We start from the raw sequence: 23,527 nt of genomic DNA on the forward strand, positions 1-23,527 counted from the left end.
ACAAAGGAATTTGACTATTGTCTTTTTATTTTATTTCTCATAGAGATTTAAAAAAAAAAAAAAAGAAATCTCTACCTTAAATTTAAACCTTACAATTTGTTTTATGTATATTGTATTTAATTTTATTTTTATATTACTGCATGCCTGCAGCAAATTAGCTCAAGAAAAATATGAATAATTAATTACAACTCATTATAATTAATTATAAGTATTTGAATCAGTTAATGGAATTAACTTGATGTAGCAGAATTAATAAAACAATCAACTAACCTGTCAAGTGAATGCTCAGTATTAATTATTTATAAATTCTACGAAATGTTAATTTCTTTACTGTACAGTACTACTCAGGGCATGTAGCCAAAATCTGCATGATTAGGGACTCCAGTATACGAGCATGAACCACAAACAACTTTACATGTGACATGAACTAGACTTTATTAACTTGACTAAACACTTAGACTAATCTAACATACACATACATACATACATGCATACAGTTTAGCAATGGAAAGAGAGCTGAAGCAGAATACAGGGAAGCGAGAAGTTAGCATTGTTTGAACTTCAGCAGATCAACACTCTTGAGCAAACCCTCTGTTCCCTTCTTTTAAAGGGGTAGGGATACTTAAAGTATCAAATAATGAGACCAAGTTTGATACTTGCATGTCTCGCCCATTTGAATAATACAGTCCTGATTCAATTTGTTGAGGCTCCAGTTGAACTTTGCTGATGTTGTCTTGATGAGAGAGAACCAGTTGGAATCAGAGGGACTTTGGTGAATGGAAAGGCAAGGCTCGCAGCCTGGCACAAACTTAAGGGTCCTTAGAAGACTTCTAGCTCAGTATCACCTTCACATCAGAATTTCTAAGAATCCCTGTGATCTTGTGATCAGTGATCTTTTAAAGTGTGAAGATGTCACACCCTCTGGAGGGTGAGTGAGCCAATAAGGAGTTGTTCCTTTGGAGGGAAACTTTACAATCCTTTGTCTTCTAGCAGGGTGTTTTGCATTAGAAACCATTAAAGATTTTTATAATACTAATATGTTGCATAGGTATCACCATATAATGTAAATGTTCATTCAGGTCATTAAAACAGAAACTTGTTGATACCAAACATGGTACACGTGTGTTCTTGATTTAAGGCTGGCTAAAACATTAATTCAAAGAGTTTATATTAATACATTGGCAAAACACTATAAATGAACATATGATTGCATAGGGAAATTGGATACATCATTGTACATTTCTCAAGTGGTTATATATAGAATTTTCAACAAGAAGTTACTCAAAACTCTGAAATTTGCTTTGGGTCATAAACCATATCTTTTTTACCACAGTAACCAGAGGCCTGGTGTTAGCTGCATTTGGGATATTAGTTGCAGTTTCACGAGATGGTTCACAGAACTTTGTTGGGAGAGTAAGTTTGCTGGATCATTCATTAAATATAATGAATAATTGTGTGTCTGATTGGTCCAGATCAGGGGTGCCCAGTCCTGCTCCTGCCGATCTACTGTCCTGCAGAGTTCATCTCCAACCCTAATCAAACACACCTGCCTTTAATTTTCTAGTGATCCTGAAGACCTTAATTGGTTGCTTCAGGTGTGTTTGATTAGGGTTGGAGATGAACTCTGCAGGACAGTAGATCGGCAGGAGCAGGACTGGGCACCCCTGGTCCAGATGCTGCAGACATTATCATAGTTTGGTAGATTTTCCAAAATGTTAAAATATTAACAAGTTTATATATTTAATTTATTTTTGTATTGCTGTATAACACATAGTTTTGCATATTTTTTATTGTCCTTTTACATTTTTTTTTACCATCCCAGCAGTCTTCTTTTGGTTAAATCCTTGCCTGTAACCAGCAGAGACTGTGTAATACTGTACATCTGTTTGATAATTCTGGTTCATGAGTGTCTTGGGCAGTGGTTGTATTAGTTTGGCTGGTGAGGGTAGGGAGGCCGTCTCTGGCACAGAGCTTAATGACTGGAGTGGTTCCCTTACCAGGTGCCAGTTTATACACATCCACCAACACTTACCCCTACATGCAACAGCTGTTTTACACCTAATGAGGTCCAGCCCTCTTGCTTAGCAAGGGGGAAAGTATTATTTATTTTTTTTCGGTCTCGCCTTAATTTGTACCTGCTGTTCCCAGAAACATCCACCACTTTCTGGTTCCATTTATTACCTTACTGTTGGTCCTCTGCAAAGCCATCCTTCTTTTTCGTTGGTTGCGGCTCACAAGTGGATTGACTGGAAACGATGCTTTGATATTGATTTAATTAAGGGGGGTGAACGCTGGTACTTTGTATTGATTTCAGCGCTGGAAGGGAGTCTGTAGGCGTGGAGGTGTGAGCTGCAGTGTGAAGCACTCTTGATTAGCACTCGAGTGTAGTCTGAGCATCTCCTGTTTGTCAGGGATAAACCCTGTTCTGTAGATTTAGAAGAGCATTTAGGGAATTGTGTCTGTAATGTTCCTGACTTTGATTGAAGACTTTTTGTTAATTAGCAATAATGCTCATTAGGAAATGCATTTTATTTATACAATAACAAATGTCTTTGTATTATTATTATTATTAAATGTAATATTTACTAATTGTATTTGTTTTTTTGTATAATTGACTTAGTGTTGTTGACGCACACCCGAAAATCAGAAGAAAAAATCAGTTTAGCTCCCAAAAAATGAAGTTTGAAAATTAAGTAAAATTTCTTTGCGTTAACATTTTCACACAAAAAAAAATGTACCGTATTTTCCGCACTATAAGGCGCACTTAAAAGCCTTTAATTTTTTCAAAAAACGACAGTGCGCCTTATAATCCGGAGCGCCTTATATATGGATCTGGCGCCTTATATTAAAGTCTGTAAAACAACCGCTGACTTAAACTTTGTTTATACTTTCGCCTGGCACTGGAGCGCGAGCCTCCGCTGACTGCGCGCGCACGTCCCCAAACAGACGAGGCATTTATACTTGACGCAACTGTTTTGTTTTAGACTGAACACCAGACCATACAACTGATTTAGACGCGCAAACTGGGTGCCGGTGTGATGAGATGTACTAATATCCGTCTGCTCGGGCAGATTCGGCTCAAAGTCGTGCATCTTCGGATGCGGAGGCGCGCGCGCTGTTACAATGACGTCATTTTTGCCGCGCGCGCGCCTCCGCATCCGATGATGCACGACTTTGAGCCAAATCTGCCCGAGCAGACGGATATTAGTTTTTTTTTTATTACCTTCGTGCTCATGCGGACGTGTCGAGTAACAAGGTTTTACAGCTCAGCCACTTGTTTTTTCATAATTTTTTGCAAGTGGTAGATCTTGGTTTACATTTGGACTTTGGATGTGATCTTAGGCTTGAAAAGGTTGGTGACCACTGCATAACGCAAACCCAGTCAAACGTTTGACTGCAGTATCTTCTATTCTATGCGCCTTATAATCCGGTGCGCCCTATATATGAAAACAGTTCTAAAATAGGCCATTCATTGAAGGTGCGCCTTATAATCCGGTGCGCCTTATAGTGCGGAAAATACGGTATTTTGTTGTTTTTTACTATAATACTGCATTCAAAGCCAGGTTTTCTCAGTCTTTTGGCTTTATGAAGCATTACTGAACCAAAATGGCCTTTTTACCATGTCCACTTTAAAAGAGGCAGAAACCGAAAAGGTGCTTTGCACGCTTCCAAGCCTGGAGCACTGCAGAGGTTTATGGGTATATTTGTAAACTTGCAATCAAAGCGCAGAGTCAGGGTCTCACCCACAGCTTGCGCAACGGGGGGAGGAAAAGGCCGCAGATGCTGCCACTGCCCTTTCTTCACAATGGCTCTGAAATCACAGAGCTGTAATTTAGCGCCGGCACTGATTGCTGTGAAACCGCTGGGCACACTGTGCACAACCCTGGGATTTTTTCGTCTATATCCCTCTTTATGTGCGTCAGTGTGTATGTACATGTACGTTGTCATGTTTCTCTCGCCCCACCGCTGAACAGAGGCTTTTAGTCTCTCTGCCTCTGTTTGTTTTCCCTAATGTAATGCTATAAGCAGCTGGAGGAGCCTGTAGATGTGCAGTGGGTGAATCTTTTCTCGTTGAGGTCGTTCTATCTGCCTTTCTCCTCCTTCCCTCCCCCACCGGGGCTCATCCGCACCGTCTCCTGCTCAGAGTCAATCACGAGCGCCGGGAGGGGAGGTGAAATTCTTTTAATACTACCCTCATCCTTGCAGAACGGACCCCGTCCACCCGCCAATGAATGTTTAATGAGACGAGCGGACAGGTGGGCCAGCCCACGTCACCACGTGCCGGTGTCAGTGTGAAATGTGGCTTTGTCCTTAAGCTCGGCGTGGGCTGCCGCTTTTACCTGGAGAGGAAGGAAAAGAGAGAATGAACATCACTGTTTGAAAGAGAGAAAGACGTTACTGCAAATGGCTTTGAGAGAGGGGTGATCATTGGCTCATTGGCGAGTGTGTGTGCTTGTTTCTTTCTTTAGATGCATCTCTCCGTGGGTGGCGTTCCTTATACTTGTGGTCAAATTAAACAATTAAGTTGATTACGCTACCACTAACTGCCATACACACACTCAGTGTGTCTCATTTGCTTCTTACATAATTTAGAAGAACATGTCTCATGTATTATTATTAATATTTAATGATATTTAAATGTAATACTTAATAATTGTTTCCCATGTCAGGTCACAATTCACCTGAGGATAAAAAAAAAACAAAAAAAAAACCATTTAGCTCAAAGAAAATGAAGCCATTTTTAGGACCATTAAGATTTTTTTAATTAAACAATTTCATAAAAAATTAAATACAACTCCCACACAAACTTGATAATTATCGCAATAATGTGCCTGGAATTTTACTTTTTTAATTAATTATTTTTATATTGTTTGTAATTTCAATTATTCTCAAGAGTAATTGATTGTAATGCTGTATTTTTACTGTAATCTATTGTTGTTTGTTTTTATTTTTCTCAGTACAGTAATGACACCGAGATTATCTTTGAACAGTATTGAGAATTTGAGAGGAAAATAATGTTACAATAGTCGTCAACTGTTTACAATCAAACAGCTGATGGACCCCATTGACTTCCATAGTATTTTCCTACTATGGAAGTCAATGGGGTCCATCAACTGTCGTCTTGTGTTCAGCAGAAGAAAGAAACTGAAACAACTCGAGGGTGTGTAAATGATGACATAATTTTCATTTTTAAGTGAACAATTCCTTTTTTCTTGAGTTGGGGTTGTTTGCAGATTTTGTTAATTAATGCAGTTAGATTCAACATGCAGTATTTATGCATGGGAATTGTGGCTGAATTTATGTTTAATGTGGTGATTTGGAAACACCAGTATTAGCACTGTCTCATTTCTTTAGTCTTGTTCCCTCTGGGAATCTTTTGATGAAATAATATCTCAGTAACATTGATATTAGGTCTAATCATTCTTCTGAGCATTTGCATATGATTTGCTCTGAGCTACTGCCATAGCAGCACATCAATACATTTTAAGAAGGAACTGTGAGGGCATTTCTGTGGAGTTGCTAAGGTGTTCTGAGTGCTTTTTTGTGGTTGCTTGGGTGCTTCTTAGGGTGTTGCTAGGTGGTTGCTTAAGTCAAAGAAAGTCCACCCCTACATCTCTGATATTGTAGTCTGTATATATGGCATATCGATATCTACAGATATCAATCCAAGTCAGTGGGATTTGTTTTCTATCCATTTCATCTGCCAGGCGAAAATTGTAAGTCTAATCACTCAGACAAATAATAGCACACCTCTTATCAAGCCATAAGGATGTGGCATAAACACTGTGGGATCTCTAACCCTGAATATGAGCCATAATAATAGTGATTCTCTCCTTAGCAAACATAATTAATTATGGGATGCTGAGAAGTGATGAACATGATATTTAATGAAATGCTCTCCTGTCTCTGTGGCATCGACCTTTCTCTCTGTGGATTCCTCACTTTCTCCAGCTGTTGTTTTCAAATAGTGTAAAAAGCTCAGAGTGAGAGGTTGATCCCTCTTGGTTGCATTGTGGGTAACGTGAGGTAGGCGTGGAAGTGTTTGACCCACTGGATGCTATTACGGTAGATTCATCTTTCCAATGCAAATAAACACAGGTGTGGGTTATTTATAGGGCTTTTTGCAGCTATGCCATGTGTAAAAGCAGTTCTCATCCCTCGTAGCTTGTAATGTCAAGACTGTGTCACATGGAAAGAGTGAATCATTCACAGATAGAGTAAGTGAGATGGAGACCGCATTTTTAATACTTTCTTGTAAATATTCACAGCTTCACCTGTGAGTCTTTCATCTGCCAAACAAGTGATTATTACAGTGATTCAAACAAAATGGTGAAAATGGAAATGTGAAGTTTAATGTAGTTCAGTCAACTAAGATAGGTCATGGTGACATGTTTGAGATGGTTATTATTCCTGTGTTGATTGCAGAGATGGACAAGATGTGCATGTACATCAAGACTTCAGAAAAACACAACTTCAGAGTGGCATATTTAAAAAAAAAAGTATAAAAAAACCACCCCAGGACATGCATGTTGCATTAACTTTTCTAGTCATACATTCATGTTTTCATAGACATGTAGCAGTCTTAAAATATTTTCATTTTCATGATGGATACACCCCGCTCCCCGCACATGCCCCGCCCCGCCCCCCTGAGTACTAGAGTACTCGTTTTTTGAGACGAGAACGAAATTGACAAAAATGCCCATCCCTAATGAAATGTAGTGTCCTTGAATGCAATTTATGTTACTTTAGAGTGTATGTAAACTGGGAAATATGTCTTAAATGAGAAGTCATTTTAAAATGCAGAAAGATAACCCTGGTGTGTAAGAGAGAAAGGCATTTTTCATGCAGAGAACCTTTGACTTTGGAGATTAAACATTTACATTAGCTAAGAGTCCTTGATGGTCCTGCTCACTGTGTTATCTGTATAAAAACCGTTTCATCTCATAGTTGACTTTCTCCCACCTCATGTCCTCTATAACGCTCACTCGTTCCTCATCAGTGCGGGAGGTGAGTCCAAATCCGTAGACACGTTCAGCTTGTGCTAATTAACATTACACACTGACCGCGAGCTAGCTGTGTGCAAAGCACGCTGCACTGAAAACTCTCTCTCACACACACAGTCAGGGGAGTGTTACAGATTTACAGTAGGCGCTAGAGAACACGACCCCACCTTAATTAAAGCTGAATCCTTCATTATATCCTCCAGTATATCAGCCAAGGAGGATGTAATGAAGCATACAGGGAACGTAAGCAGAGCTGAACATCTGAACCCGCACCATATGGACCACTGCAGGTCTTGTTAGCGTGCTTTTAGATCAAAAACACAAATTAACAGTACTTCATTTTTAAGTTGACTAAGTCTCCCCAAGAGTTCTACTAAGTTGCTGATTAAAGTACAATGGTATTAGTGTTTTTCCCCAACATTCATGTAAATAAATACCATGCTACATGTACCATGGTATATATCTAAGTACTATGGTGTTTCCATCAGTCACTACAACTGTATTATGGTACTCACAGTACTGCTTAGGGTGTGTTAACACTTTTGTTGGTCCAGACCAAAAAAAAAAAAAATATATATATATATATATATATATATATATATATATATATATATATATATATATATATATATATATATATATATTTTGTCCTGGTTCCTTTGCCTTTTACACTCATGTTTAAGACCGAACCTATATATTATAAAACTATAATATATTATACAAAAAAAAAAATATTTTAATGAACATCCAAAACAATGCTGTGCTCTGGGCTATATGTACTCATTGTACAGTATATATATATATGATGATATTTTGACCAGCTGAGAACTTGTGAAGAGTTTATAAAATGTGTAAAGGAGTCAAAACAGCGGTAGGAATTCTGTAGCAAGAAAACAGCGTTTGACGCCTGTACCGAACTGTAATGGGCAACGTAGCTTCTATGTAAAATCAGATCAAAAGCATGCACATCCAAAGCAATATGTTGCTCAAATTGGGTGCTCGACAAGAAAATTATTAAAAAAGGAAAAAAAGTCGGCACACCATGGCTCCAAAATATGAAAATTTAATAATAGACTCACACACAGGTGGTAACGTTTCGAGCGTGTCTGACGAAGAGCCTGCGTGCTCGAAACGTTACCACCTGTGTGTGAGTCTATTATTAAATTTTCATATTTTGGAGCCATGGTGTGCCGACTTTTTTTCCTTTTTTATCAACATAGCTTCTATGACAAGAAAAAACTGGTATGATTCAGCATTCTGTTCTTTTAGGGTGTTTTTGGTTCTTTAGCTGTCTATGGTCCGAGTTGCATTCATATTTCAGTCAAACTGCTCCGGAGTTCGTTTGGAAGCAGACAAAACCCCGCTTTTCAGATGGCAGTGTTTCACACGTAATCAAATGAACCGAACTAACAGAACAATCACAACAGTTTATGCCTTAAAGTCAGTGAAATGCAAATTGCGATCATCTTTCCTTCTCTATTGTGAAGTATATCCGAGTGAATCTGCTTCTTGAAGAATAAAAAATTGGGGCGGGACTTGATATTGTCCATTGGCAGTTGACTGGATTGTTTGTTTGTTTTTTTCTTTAATGAAACGCAAAAGGTGAATTTAAGTCTTTTGAAGCCAAATAATAGTTTGAACAAACATTAATTAGTTATTCACCAAAAACCTTTCCGCATTCTGTTTTAATATCATAATTGCCACCTTCCAATAGTGACATCATCAAACATCATTAGTTATGTTTTGTCACCTGATAAAGAATGAAATTTGACACCTGGAACCATTTTCGATTCCTTCAACAGTGTTTAGGGAGCGAGTTTTGTATTCTTTGACATGTATTATAAGCCAGTGCATTAATTTTAATTAGCACCCATCGTCTATAATAGAGACTTTCTCTGCCCGGTCCATGCGTTCTAATTGAGTGCCTCTTGGATTAATTGGGTTAAACGCGCTGCCTCCATTAAACCTTTATAACGCGTACGGAGGACACCCCCCTCCTTATTTATTATTTAGCGAGCTCTCGCAGGGCTGGAAGTGGGGCATGGATGAACGAAGCCGGGGAAACACACTCTCTCTGCCCTGCTGCCTGGGAAGAAAATGCAAAACTTTTTAAATTAGTTTAATAAATCAAGGCTACACATTCAGCTGTCATCTGACACGCTACTCTACCCACAGTCACACAGCCCCCCCCCCCCCCCCCCAAAAAAAAAACCTGCTGCCTCCTCAAAACGCAGCTAATATCTCTACTGTGCGAGGATCAGCTGAGAGGTTTGTGTGTATATGTGTGTGCACGTGTCTTCCCATATGTGCTAATTAACAGTTTAGCAGGCTGGATGCTGGTGGGTTATCCAATAAAATAGAGCATTTAAGCCGCACCTCTTTGGAAATCTGCCATTAAACCCCCCCATTAGTTGGCTTATTTTAACAGCTTTCCTGGAGGGATGTTTGGTGTTTGTCGCACATTACAGCTTTCGCTCTTTTTTTCCCCCATCTCTCCGCTTTGCGCTCTCACGACATTATTCATGCCTGACTGTGGGGCCATTTTGTCACGTATCCGTACCCCAGCAAACCCCACACCTCAGCGATTATACTGATTGCTCTGTTGTTGAGAGAAATGAATGAACAGCTGCAAGAGTCTGGCTGTAAAAAGAATAGTAAATATTTGTAGTGGATGTTCTCATTAAAAAGGCCTTTCAAGCCATTTTGATATTAACCTTACTGGCCTGTGGTTGATTTGAGAGCATGCTTGGGTCACACGTCCCCCCTTAAGCGGGCTCTAGTGCGCTAGAGCGGTGAGGATTTGTGGGTCTTAATCCAATATTATTTCTGTATTTGCAACAGACCCCAGGCCCAGCAAAAACTCAATGGATGTTGGTTGTCAACAAGTGAATGTAATTTAGTATTTGCCGTTTGGCTAAACAAGGATAATATGCTCGTCCTCTCCAGGGATATCAGGGCTTCATTGTTGGAGAAATGATGTAAGCAGAGACCGGTCACACGCAGGATAATGGGTCAATTCCTCATCAAATCGGCCCGTTATGTTATAAATCATACAATCACTTCATCAGGATGATTCTTGGTCTTTGAACGTGGAGCCAAATCAAGTCATGCAAGCCTGATGTTTCCCGACTTTCCTGAGAAGTGTGATGGTCTGCACAGAGATGTTCACCTTTTTGTCGTCCTCATGTCTGCAGGAACTAAGCTGGAGAACCTGATGGAGAGCATGCGAGGAGAGATTGCCGCCCAGCCTCCGGTGGAAGGATCCTTTGCCCCTCGCAGAGGGGATTTCTGCATCGCAAAATTTGCTGACGGAGAATGGTGAGAGCCAAAAAAAAAGTCTCCTAATGGTGTCTGCTATAAAAGCTGAGTTTCCTGGTTTAAACCAAAGACCTTTTCATTTATTAATTTCTTTTAATAAGTAAATGTAATAAAATATTTGTCAGAGCTGCTGTGCAGGATGTTCTTGTCAGGTTTTGAGAGGTAAAGATTCATCTTGCTAATGTGGCAAGTGTGTGCAGGTCATTTGATGTTTCAAGTAGGATTGTACTTATAATAAAATTGCATTTTTTTTTTTTATGGATGAAAATTATTTTTGTTATGGCTTAATATTTAGTCATTTAAATAGTAATTTTTAAGTGAACAAGTGAATTTAGGCATCACAGTAACAATGTACGGTATGAAAGTTTGATAGAAAGATTTGTTTTGAGATTTGCTAAAGATTATATTTGGCAGTTTTACAACTTTCTTTGGTAATTTTAATGATTAAGCATGCATTGGATTATGGGAATTATTATATAAAATGTCAAATTGCATTTACAAAATAATAAACAAATTAAAGGAAAAAATCTCTAATATTCCTTAGTTTCAAGGAAGATAACTTTGGTGAATAAAGATTAAAAGCAGAAAGGCATGATTTCTCAGCAAACTATATACACAGGGATCGCTTTAACCTCATATTCATTGTTGAAATCATTTTATAGTTAACCATCTGTTGTTTGAGTATAATCTGCCCTAGATTGCAGGACCTTGGACTGCTCTGAGTTCTTTTTCCATTAGAGTCTGGAAGCTTCTATTGTCCTCTTGTAGACTGTGAACAGACTGCATCCTCAGTGGGGTCGACCCATTATTCAAGCATCTGCTGGTGTTTTTGTTGATGTCGTCTTGCTCTTTTAAAAATCTCATTTGAACTCCACCCAAAAATATTCCTAGAATTTGATTTCTTTTCTGTTTAGTGCCCCAGAGATGTGGATTCCCTGATTTATTTATTTATTTTAGCAAGTTATGTTTGTTGCTAACAGGCACTTTCTCTTTATAAGTCTGTGATGCGCAGGGAGAGAGGAGACAAATCAGTCTGCAGCTAGCAGAAATACTTTTTTTTTTTTTTTTGCATGGGTCCCCGGATCAGGCGGTGGTTTTGGGATGATTGAGGCAATTTAGCATAAGTAGATGGTTTGGAGTGGGCAGGGGGTCTCGAGTGGATCGGAGTGTCTCAGTTTGATTATATGAGAATGGAAACTCTTCTTTGACTTCTCTTTTGTTTGAGGTGTCACGCAGAGCTTTGAACTGCTCTTTATAAATATGAGAGGCTTCTTGCGCTTTCAGAGCATGAGGTTATGAATACAAGATCAATTCTCTCCTCTGACCCATAAAAGATCTGCCTGTACTATACAGTTAGGGACACAAAACTAGTATTTTGCTCTTTCTAAAGTGGGGTGTTTTCATTTCCCTTTTACATCAACAAAGAGCTGGTAAATTGGTGCCATGCAGTGTAGCCCCTTTCAGTAGTTTCCTTGAAGAAAAAGCAGTTTGGATCCAGCAAGTCAGTGGAAACGTGGGTACCAAAGTACCATTTGGTGGCAAACATTTTCTGTTTAGAAGTTCCACATCAAGTTGTCCAGTGAAATTGACCATTTCTCTTATCTCTCTCTCTCTTTCTTTCTGTAGGTACAGAGCACGCATTGAGAGAGTTGAAAATCCAGCAAAGGTTCATGTGTTCTACATCGACTATGGAAACGTGAGTATCAGCTTGCATGAAGGTTGATGCGTTATCTGGAGACATCTCCTGAGTGGAGAAAAAAGGTGCTAACAGATGAATGTTCTGAATTGTGTTTAAAAAAAACTGCATGTGCTTTCAAAAGCCAGCACTGAATCCATCGGTCAAATGTCACGCGTGTGGAAAACAATTCCTCTCCATAACATCACAGCTGCATTGCCTAACATGCAGAATAAATGTGTTTTTGCAAGGAAATGGTGTTAGTATGTTTAAAAGGGGCTTTAAGAATGCAGTACCCAGCATGCTATGCTGTTTTTTTTTTGCCTAGGGCAGAAAGCTCCAGGCCAGCACAAGAGAAAAGATGCAGGTGGTCATGTGATAAACATTTCCGACACAACAGGCCTTCTCTCTCATCTCTATATTCCCTGTGCCTTCCTTTTTCTTCTCTTTTCACAGACGGTCTACCTCTCTTCACAGACGGTCTACCTCTTTTTTTATCTTTGTTCTGTATATCTTAACCCTCGGTGCAAGAGCACTGTGCTGAATCTGATATCACTGTTTATCCACCTCTGCTCGATCACTCTGATTCGCTGGACACAGTGTCTTAAAGGACGGATCTTTTAATGCCCCATCAAATGACTATGGCTTAATAAATGCCTTTTTTGTTATGATTTAGATTTCATATAACAATCTGACAATGTAGTAACAAAACAAAGTATCAGATCTTAAATTCTGTGTTCAAATACTTCTAGGTCCACCTTGTTCATGATGTAAGTGTTTCTGCTGCTCATCCTTTTAAATATTGCTGTATAACCCCCCATACAGAACAAGCCAGTCTTTTTGCTTTGTACTTTCATCTGTCTTCTGTCTGTTTGTCCTTCTTTAGTCTCTCTCTTATTCTCAAAGCTGAAATGAGCCTTTGTGCTAAGCAGCCTGCTGTGTTCACATGTTCTGTACTGAAGACGCATGACCACAGCGCTCAACTGCGACCCAGTAGAGAGAGAGTGTGTCTCTCTCATATTGTGTTGCTGGCTTTGAGAGTGGCATGTGGAGGAGTGGAGCGTTATCCTTGACTTTGCTTTTATCTGCTGTGCTGTACTCACACCTCCTCCATTTAATGAGGACCTTGGTACAGGCAGTTGGTGTATGAAAGAGGTATGAAGTCTGTTTTATAACACAACAATGTGACAGTCTCTCTCTCTTGTCGTTTCAGAGAGAAATATTATCCTCCACACGTCTTGCAGCGCTTCCTCCAGCCTTCAGCACGCGTACACTTCCTCCACAGGCTACAGAGTACGCATTTGCCTACATTCAGGTCCCACAGGACGTAAGTTATCGCACAAAAATGTCTATACGCACACTCCAGTGTGATTGATCATATACTGTGGCCTTCAAACAGGCCCACGTAGAGCATGCACGCACAAGCTAGAGTCACATCCGGGTTATAAAAGACAGGAATTTATGAGTCACATCATGCTAGTTTAGCTGTTTTGGATGTTTGGAATGGCGTACTACCGTACAACTGACCTTTTCTGCAAAGTATGCAAATTTTCTGCATGGAATAGCCATATGTCACTAGACTGTGTAGGGTATTATATTTCACAATGCTAAATAAACCAGTAGTACACTGCTATGTATTTTTAAAGCTTGTTAATAAATTAATATATCAATAAATGTTATATGTATATAAATATATAGTATAGGGAGTAAACTGAGGGATTGCACACCATATACACATTTATACAAATATATGAATGTTTATATAATTAATAATTAAATATTAAATAAAATGAATCAAAATAAGTTCCTCAATACTGGCTGAATTAAATATGCATGCAATGAGGTCATGTACTGTAACAAATGTAGCCAAAGTAATAAATATTACTTATAAATGGGAGAATGGGATAATAATAAATGGGATTGAACTGCAACGTGCAATATGGCGGAATATGTCCCGCCTTCTAAGCAAAAAAGCCAGTCACTGATTGGTAAAGTCACTGTGTCACTGCAGCTCCTGTTCCCATAAAAACCTGAGATTCGCGCTTAAGACTGCACGACACGTGCGCATTGGCTGGTCTAGCCTGAAAAATAAGCTTTTTTTAACACTTTTTGAGCATAAAAAACAACATTTTATTGGACAGTTCATGTCAGATTTTGTTGCTGATTTAAAATGTTATTTAATTGTGATTTCGGCGAGCAGTTTCAGATTTCAGGATTCCCCATTCAAAGAGATAGGACTTGGTCTTGAATGCCTCAAATATGCTTGTTGACTGAACAGTCTTTCCTTAAAAGGGACTTTGATGAAACATATTAGCACTTTTAAAGTAGGTTGCATTCAGTGTGTTCTTTGTAGCAAGCAGTACCCTAGAGTGGTAATATCCCAAATTAAGCCTTTATCCTAGTTACGTGTCATTAAATTGTGTGACGAAATGCATACGAAAGAACGCTTTCCAGCAGGTCTGTTTGTGTGTGTAGGTGTGGCATCATGCCACCTGCCCTGTTAATACTGCTGTTGTTTTGTGATCTTCGAGGTAGGCACATTGTTCTCTCACTATCTCTGTCTTTTTCTCTCGTTCTGGATGGCCTCTGTATCTTGTACCCCCACCATAACTCCCCCCAAGGGGTACATGCTCTGAGGTTGCCATGGAGACTGGGTTGGCTCACATGAGCAAACTGTGCGTGTGTGTGTGTGAATGAGCGAGAAAGATCAGATCTGTATCTCACCTCATGCGTTGAACATTTGCGAAACATTGTGTTGGTGTGGAGGTATTTTGATCCTTTTTTTTGCAAATCTACATTTATCATTATCACAGTGCTTGTGTGTTTTTGTGTGTAAGTGTGATGAATGAGCAACTCTGGAGCTGGCGAGTTTGAACGATGGAGTCTGATTAGCTCGGAGCACACTTGAGGACCTTAAAGTGTCTATCAATAGCTTGTGTAGTAGTGTGTGTAATTGTAAGTGTGTGTGTGTGCTGAGGGCAGTTTGTAGAAATGAAAGCAGGTTTGGGATACATGGATATGTGACATGCTCTTATATTGACCCCACCCACAGGATGATGCACGGACCGACGCTGTGGACAGTCTGGTCAGGGACATTCATAACATACAGTGTCTGCTGAACGTGGAGTACGGTGGACTCGTCTGCCCGCACGTCACGCTGCAGTTTGCTGACTCTAAAGATGACGTGGGTCTGGGTCTAGTGAAAGAAGGCCTAGTCATGGTGGATGTACGGAAAGAGAAGCACCTCCAGAAAATGGTAAGTAGATCTAAATACTAAAACCCAAATAGTATGCGTGAAGCCACTGGTCAAGTAGTTTGAGGCGGAGGCAGCATTAGCTCGGTCTGGGTTATAGCATAATCTATGTTCCCTGAAATGCACCTCGCTGTTTCACAGCAGGGCCTCTGACGGCAGCCATTTTGTATTATTATAAAGCACTGACCATTCGTTCTCCCCTTGTTATCCTCTCTTTATCAGTCTCGCTCTCACTTCCTTTCTCTTATGTAATACTTGAGCCATTTCTTGAGCATTTTTAAAACTTATTGCATCAATTTGTGACACTGTCAGTATATACAAACACACAGCTGCTCACACAGGAACTTAGACGACTTAATTCAATAGTTGGAGCATTTCAATTTTTTTTTTATTTTAACACTGTTTTTACTGTCAGCGATTTGATTTTATTCTAGAGCTGCACGAAAATTCAAATCAGATTTTTCTAATTACAATGATTTGCTTAATGCTTTTTTTGTTTTGTTTTGTTTGATTTTAAAAGCTGACCAAAATTATGTAATTATATATAATTATATATATTATTATGGCTATAAAATAATAATAAAAAAACTATTATTATTATTATTAACTAAAAACATTAAAATTTGAAATGTTGCTATAAAAAATCTGGGGGAAAACAAACTATTTTTGGCTTTTCTAATATATTTGTAATTGCAATTTAAAATGTGTTTTAGTTGTTGTTTTTTGTAGCTTCAGGTTTGTTTGTTTCTCGGGCTGCACAATTTGGTCTAAAGATTTTATCAATATGACTATAAAATAACAATTATCATAATAATATTGTTTCTGACTAAAAATGTTAAAATAAGAAACATTACCTGTGTAGTAATTCACTGTCAAACAAAACCTGATAATAATATAGTACAACTGTAAAATTACAATACTAATAGTATACCGTGTTCATTTATTTAAATCGCAGCCTTTGTGATTTGCTAATCACACTAAGCCATATCGCAATTTTGATTTTAGCTAACTAATCGTGCAGCCCTTTAACTTTTCAAATTTCATTCAGTAGCTTTTTGTCTGATATCCCTTGGAGGTAAGACTTTATAATAGCTTACAAACTCTTCTCCTTCCGTTTGAATTTAGAGACATTTGAACCCGTTCTTTGATCTGTATTTATCCTTTAACCCTGTGCCACCCTGACGTTATTTTTGTTATTGCTCTTGAATCAAACCATACAGGTTTGTTCTTAGCAGTCTGCTTATGAACTTGAGTCTTGAGTAGGGGTTTGTTGTCACAAACACCCTCCATTTGCTTAGTTCCACCGTTTCCCTGTTCCCATAGGAACACTGCTATTCTGGTTCACTCGTCCCCTCCTCTCACTCCCTCGCGCTTTATTTTTTTATTGTACTAACAGGTTGTTTGAGGTGCTCGTATAGAGCTGAGCTGTCTGACTTCAGTGGCAGACACTTCTGCTACCGTTTCACACACTCACAGTTATGAAACACTAGTGCTCAGGCATGTGTACTGTACCTCAACTACTGTACACGCATGCTTTAGTTCAACAATACAGTATGTCAGAAGAATTGCATAAATAACCAGTAGTTTTATTAAGATGTGCGAAGGTGAAGTGGGTAAAGTAAATTATTTCGCTTATCCTAGCCAGCTATAAGACATTTCTAGGTTGATTTTCTCCTGAAAAGTGTAAAGCATCCTGACCAGCGTAACACGGCGACATTGGCACATCCAGTGACGAATTAATGGGTAGATCTGTCTGACAGACCAATGGCAGATAGTGTTCAGGAAACAGATCATTATTTTTGCCATTCCGTTCTATGACGTTAGTGGCTCGGAAATTACACACCTCAACTTTAGTGAAGTGTTTTGTCATCTCAAGATTTGAAAAGTTGTTTAAAAAAAAAAAAAAAAAAGCATCTCCACTTTTTCTTGGTGTTAAAATAGACATGACTTTTTATTAATGTGTAATAACCGTCTTATAACACTGTTATTACAGTCCATTAGCAGTTGAATGCACATAGTGGGCACATCCTGTATGCCAGATGGTCATTTTTTAGGACAGCACTGGCACTTTAGTATAGTGTGGTGGCGCCATGCCACTTGTCTTCTGTACTTTAGCTTTCACCCTTGGCTTTTTCATAAAAATTCTCTCATCTCACTCTCTCCTTCATTCAGTTTCTCATTCATTATCTCTCCCACTCACGCACACTCTCTTTCTCTGTCCTTCTCTCTCTCCTTCCTTATCTTTTTTTTTTTTTTTTGCTGCTGGTTTGGCCTCCAGTGCAGCACACTGTGTGCTGGAGGATGTAGTTTGGAAATTTCCATGTATTTGCATGTCGGTGAAAGCGGTGTGATAAATCATAATCTTCAGAATTAAAGACAAAGCAGTGAATCAAACCTTTCATTCCTTCGTTAAATGAGCTGTGATTTAAAACGCTGTTAATATACAGCGATTATTTACACTGCCTTCATAATACGCGGTGCCTTCCCGCCCGTGACTCCCCATCCCCCTTGTCTGTCTTTTGATATTCTATTCCTTTTTAAACACAGTGCTCTGTGATCATTTCTCCCTATGTCCTCTCTGCTTCTGAAGGGTATCTGCTTGACACCTGACTTCCTGCTATCAGCAAATCTTTACTTTGCTGAAGTCTCCAGACCAGAGTCCATATGTCAGTCAGTCCGACACATTCACTACGGTCTAGTGTGGAACAAGTCCTTGAATCTCCGTACAAGGCAAACGAGAGAGGGAAAGAAAATCTTTAACGTGAAAGTAGGAGTCAGATATGGGAACGTCTGTGTGACAGGGAGAGAGAGAGTAGGAGAGTGTCAGATAAGGCCCCCCGGTTTTCTTACTCTGCACCTGCGCGCAGATAACACAGGCCTTCCGATAAGTGTGAATGAGCTTCATCAGTTCTCAGGATCGATAGCTGAAATCGATGTGTCATTTCCCTCCCTGTGTTTGTCAAACACTGCTCTTTCTTATGTGTGTCAGGCTGTCTCTCCTCCTCTGGTTTTCTTCCTCATCCTGGCATGCTAGATGAGATGTCTGTTATCAGAGGGCATGCGATTGAAAGTAAGAGGCGAATTTACATCAAGCCAACAAGTTACTTCATTCAAGCTACATGTTCTGCATGTAAAACAGATGCGTGCAAAGCAGCTCATGGTGCTATGTATTTTATGCTGCACCAGCGCTAAGAGTAACCTTACTGTAGCATACCATCAGTGACACTGGTGCCTTTTAATGTTCATTAATTTTACAAGCTAATTACAAGCTCACAAACTAATTAGGGTTACAGTCATAGAATACAGTGTTATTGGAGATTTGTTCTGTGAGATTCTCCTAAAGCGTTCAGTATTGGCTCAACTCTAGACTTGTGGTTTCAGAAAGAGTTTGAAGGTCTTGCTGTTGTTGGCATATAATGACCTTCTGGAGATGTTATGATCTCAGCTAACTTTGATGGGTTAAATACAGAGGACAAATTCTGAGTATGGTTAATCACTCTCTCTCTCTCTCTGTCAGTGATATTGAGTTGTACAGTCCGGATGATAAAGCCCAAGGGAGGTGTAGTATTTTTATTACGGTTGTTCTTCTGTGATGAAATTGTCCTGTGAGAGCTTTTTAGCAGTTTACGGAAAGTTATATGAGGTTTAAAATAGTGGTTTACATTTCTGTTCCTCTCCTGTTTTATCCCTTTAACATTTCTTTAATGTTCTCAATTAATTGGTCTTAAGGAATCCAGTCGGACATATTTCTTAAGATTTGATGATAATCAAATCTTTCTTGCATTCAAAAACGGTTAGATGGAGTGCAGGGATGACTTTTAAGTTGGATTATTTTTAACTTGATACGCCATCATAAAAAATGTAGCACTCGTGACGGAACACAAACTAAAACGGCTAAAAACAAAAGATTATTTCACCTCAACTAAAGTTGGTTTGCAATCACGCACTTATTGGCCACCCCATGTCCAGTCATATCCCATCATGCCTTGCTCCTGACAGCTCTATTACCCATTAACCAGTAAAAGTTAGCTGCGCTTAGAATGGGGAATTTTCTGCTCCTCTAGTATCAAATACACACTCGTCCACACAAACGGGCCGGGACACATGCTGAATGACACGCATCGCTGCCTAAAAACCCCATTTCATTCCTGTGCCCTGTGGATTGAACACTGGCTTGATCTGAGACAGAGAAGCCATTTCAGCTCCAGTGTCTTTCTGTTGTTTAATCTCTGCAGTGAATGATCAAAGTCCAAACTGTTCTTTTCGAACGCTGTGCGGCTGTGTCTATGAACGCTTTGATTTTCAGGCTGCCTGTATTACTGGGGTATTATAGTGTTTCGAAGAACACCACAAATATGATCACTGTCCCATCATTTCATGCCGAGAGACTCAGTTGCAGTCTGCAGACTGGTAACACAACCACCTGAACCCATAAAAGTGAAGACTAACAGAAGTAACTCACACAAGTGGAAAATGTGTGTATTTTTAGTTGACTCTGTTATGATGATGATGATTTAGGCTGGTATAAGTTATTGCCGCATTAGAGCAATAAAGCATGCATGTATGAGGAAAAAGTGCAGACATGATTGATCTTTAATGATCACGTTCTCTCTTCTCTTTTCGCAGCTTATTTAATGTTCAAATACACACAAAATCATGTGTATGCAATCAATCATATTGTACACCCCTCCTACCACAAAATACAATATGCATTAAGATAATACTAATAATTGAAAATAATCTTGAAATGTTGATGAATTGTCCTATATGATCATATCAGCACAGCTCTGATGTTGGCATCTTTGAAGCAGCACAAGAGTCTTGGCTCCTTTGCTGTGTAAAACTGCTGATGGTGGTGTGTGAGAGTGTGGCACGTGAGGTGCTGTGTTGCATGTCATGGGGCGTCGAACGCTTGATGGATGGAGGCTGCGTTAGCTGCACTTTTCTCTGCTGTCCAGATGTACCTCGCAGTCTCTTCAAGTGTGTCCTAAAGCACTGAAGAATCACCTGCTCTTCAGCCAGCCAACTAACCCCACCCCCCTCTAAATAATAACAGCCCCTGCACACAAACACACCACTAAAACAGCACACATTACCCTTTTTAACGTCTGCCATCTTTGTGCGTTAGATCCTCTGCTGTGATCTCATCCTTACCTGGTACTACCTTTCCAGCTTTGTAATGTTACTGGAAACGAGGACAATCCCCACTCTCTGACTCATCTATGCCTCAATCAGTGACTCAATCCTTGCTATGGCAGAAATGGTCAATATGTTTAGTGTTGTGCAGGCCTGTGTCTAGTGGCTATAACCACCCACACTTATACTCATTATTGAATACGTACTCTACAAGAACACGACTCTGATCGCTACCCTTATGATCAGAGAACAGCTCAACAAGATGAGGGCCTGTTAAAACATCTTCTAAACAAGATGCACTTACTGTGATTGACTGATGTAGATTCAGCACAGCATCAATCTTGGAAAACAATCTCTGTCCTCCATAACATAATGTGTGTCATCTATCTAATGTTTAAGATGTTCAATGATATGTTAAAGGAGTTAGGACAACATTAGGCCCTGCTCTGTCTAAATGCACCTCTCTTATTTTGTCATAGGTGACTGAATATCTGAATGGCCAGGAATCTGCCAAGAGTGCCAGGGTAAGATCATCTTTATTACATTGCTCTGAAATGCTTGATTTTGATGTTAGGGCTCAATAGGTAAAAAAAAAAAAATCACTAGTAATTGCACACTTCTCGTAAAATTAAGCATATACTATTTATATCCAGCAAAGTAAACCCTTAGATTGATGGGTGATTCTCACAAAACTGTATTTTCTGCAAGCTTTTTTTAAAGGTAAATTTAGGTGCTTTCCAAAAAAATGGACACTTAGTGAAAGAACAACAAAATACCAAATTATATGAATCCATAATTCATAAATTTATGCTCACCATTTAAAAAAAAAAAAAAAAAAAACATTATAGAAAACTTTTCAGAATTCACAGTGTATATAGTATGTGTACATTGCAACAGCAAAGAGCTTGTTTACATTTTGGACAAGACACATGTGTGTATATATGTATATGTGTGTCATAGATATAGATATACGAGTATGTGTGTGTCATAGATATAGATATACGAGTGTGTGTGTGTGTGTGTGTGTGTGTGTGTGTGTATATATATATACACACACACACACACACACACACACACACACACACACACACACACACACACACACACACACACTACCAGTCAAAAGTTTTGAAAAATACAACACCACCAAAAAACAGTAATATTGCTAAATGTTGCTTTCATCTCACTAACTTTTTATTTTCTAAGTGATGTACCTGGTGGATAACGGACATTTGAAGGTCTTGTGGGTTGTGGTGAAATGTCTCTCCGCATTGTGTCTCTTGGCAACCGCAATGCTAGCTCCACAGATGAGGCATACAGCTTTATCTTTAACGTTAGTGAAGAGGAATTCTGCCTCCCACTCCTCGTTAAAATAAGTCTTTTTCTTTTTTGCATGACCTGCATCATCATCCATAATTAATCTTTTTTCTTTTTTATAGTTCAATTTATCTTATTTATGCCATCTTCCCGCGACCGCCTCAACTCTCAGAATAGTAGCATAAAAGGTTTTTTTTTTCTTTTTTTGCGCTAACGCATGTCAACGTACGTCGACTCGATACACGCAGATTCTAAATACTTAAAATTATTGAATGATTTTATGTTTTAATGTTATATGAAATGTTACCATTAGTTTTTCTCATTTTATGTAATTACCATAAAAAAAAATAATAAAAAAACATTTAAAGGAGAACTCCGGTCAATTTTAACATTGACGACAAAAATCGGTGTTGCCTACACCGTGTTATCCTCTTTTTAAAATTTGCACCCTGTTGACTTCAATGGGCCAAGTTTTAGATCGAAGTCCACAGTAGTCAACTGTCGAGTTCACGCGCATAGGTTTAGTTACCCATGATCACGCGCGTGAACTCGACAATCGACTACTATGGACTTCGACCGAAAACAGGATGTAAATACAGGTATGTGCGCTGGCCGAATTAACTTCATTTTTATTCATATCTTTCACATCTACTGCAGTCAGATTCACCATGTTCACTCTGAAGGAATCACTCACATTGGCTGTGCACTTGTAATGACACATCAAGGATGTTAAGAGGCTAAAAGCAGGTTTAAAACTTGCCCCATTGAAGTCAACAGGGTGCAAATTTTAAAAAGAGGATAACACGGTGTAGGCAACACCGATTTTTGTCGTTGTTCTCTGTACTGACAGCACTCCAAATTTACAAAAAAATGAGCTCAATGTTAAAATTGACCAGAGTTCCCCTTTAAAGAAAATGAAAGATTACAATTCAGGCTATTTATAGAACGTGCTTGGCGGGTGACTCACAGACTCCATGCGGGTTACCAGGTGCCCACGGGCACCATGTTGGAGACCACTACTCTAGTGTATTCTCTCTTTACATAAGCAATGTTTTGAACTGATTGTTTGAATGAAGTCATTTACTGGATCATTGGACTAAAAACTTTCCAAGAGTTTAGCAACTTGAAATGACCTGATCGCAAACAGAGAAGCGAAATCTGGTTAGAAGAATTGAAATTCCTACCTACCAGGGTTACAGGTGTTGCGGTATTGTAGATGCTCTGTGTGATAAACTCCCTACTCTAAAAGATCATCTAATTGTGTGACGTTATGTTAACGACGCAATTTCACATGCTTCAGTTTGCATTAAATTAATTTAACACGTTAAGGATTTTAAATTAATGGCATGTATTTGTTACCTGTAGCATAACCTATAACTGCAGCATGGTTCACATCAAACAGTCTTTTGGTTCAAACATCGCTCCATATGACAGCCCGACGGCCTTGTTTAACAAGACTCAAGCAGAAGAGAGAACCATACCAACCCAAGAGCTTGATGATGATGTCCCTGCTAACGACGGCGCTAATTATCATAGGCATTAATTAGCTGTGATTCTCTCCGAGTTAACAGCCACACACACGTTGACCACAGAAATGGAGAAAAAAGATAAAAGCCTGCATGACATACAAAATGATTTCCCGTCGTCACTAAGAATCTCTGAAGCCGAAACCATCCACCATCACGTAAATGAAACATTTCTCTGGGTTATGTTTCAAAACCGATGTGAAATAGAAGGGCTGCGCTGAAATTTGTTGGATGTAAAGCCTTCACGCGTGACTGGATGTGAAGGGACTGGAGTTAAAGAGGACCGTAAACGACCGTT

At 39.1% G+C, this 23,527-nt stretch overlaps 1 protein-coding gene across 1 annotated transcript in view; it reads left to right on the forward strand.

The window, feature by feature from the left end:
• snd1 (staphylococcal nuclease and tudor domain containing 1) overlaps positions 1-23,527 on the forward strand; it is a 170,218-nt gene that overhangs the window by 145,232 nt on the left and 1,459 nt on the right. Inside the window, exons 19-23 of the mRNA XM_084110583.1 lie at positions 10,199-10,322; positions 11,949-12,018; positions 13,211-13,324; positions 15,050-15,253; positions 20,866-20,910. Coding sequence (XP_083966709.1) covers positions 10,199-10,322; positions 11,949-12,018; positions 13,211-13,324; positions 15,050-15,253; positions 20,866-20,910 — 557 coding nt within the window. The remainder of the gene's footprint in view (positions 1-10,198; positions 10,323-11,948; positions 12,019-13,210; positions 13,325-15,049; positions 15,254-20,865; positions 20,911-23,527) is intronic.

This window comes from Abramis brama (genome assembly GCF_963993115.1).
Source record: "Abramis brama genome assembly, chromosome: 4".
Taxonomy (NCBI): domain Eukaryota; kingdom Metazoa; phylum Chordata; class Actinopteri; order Cypriniformes; family Leuciscidae; genus Abramis; species Abramis brama.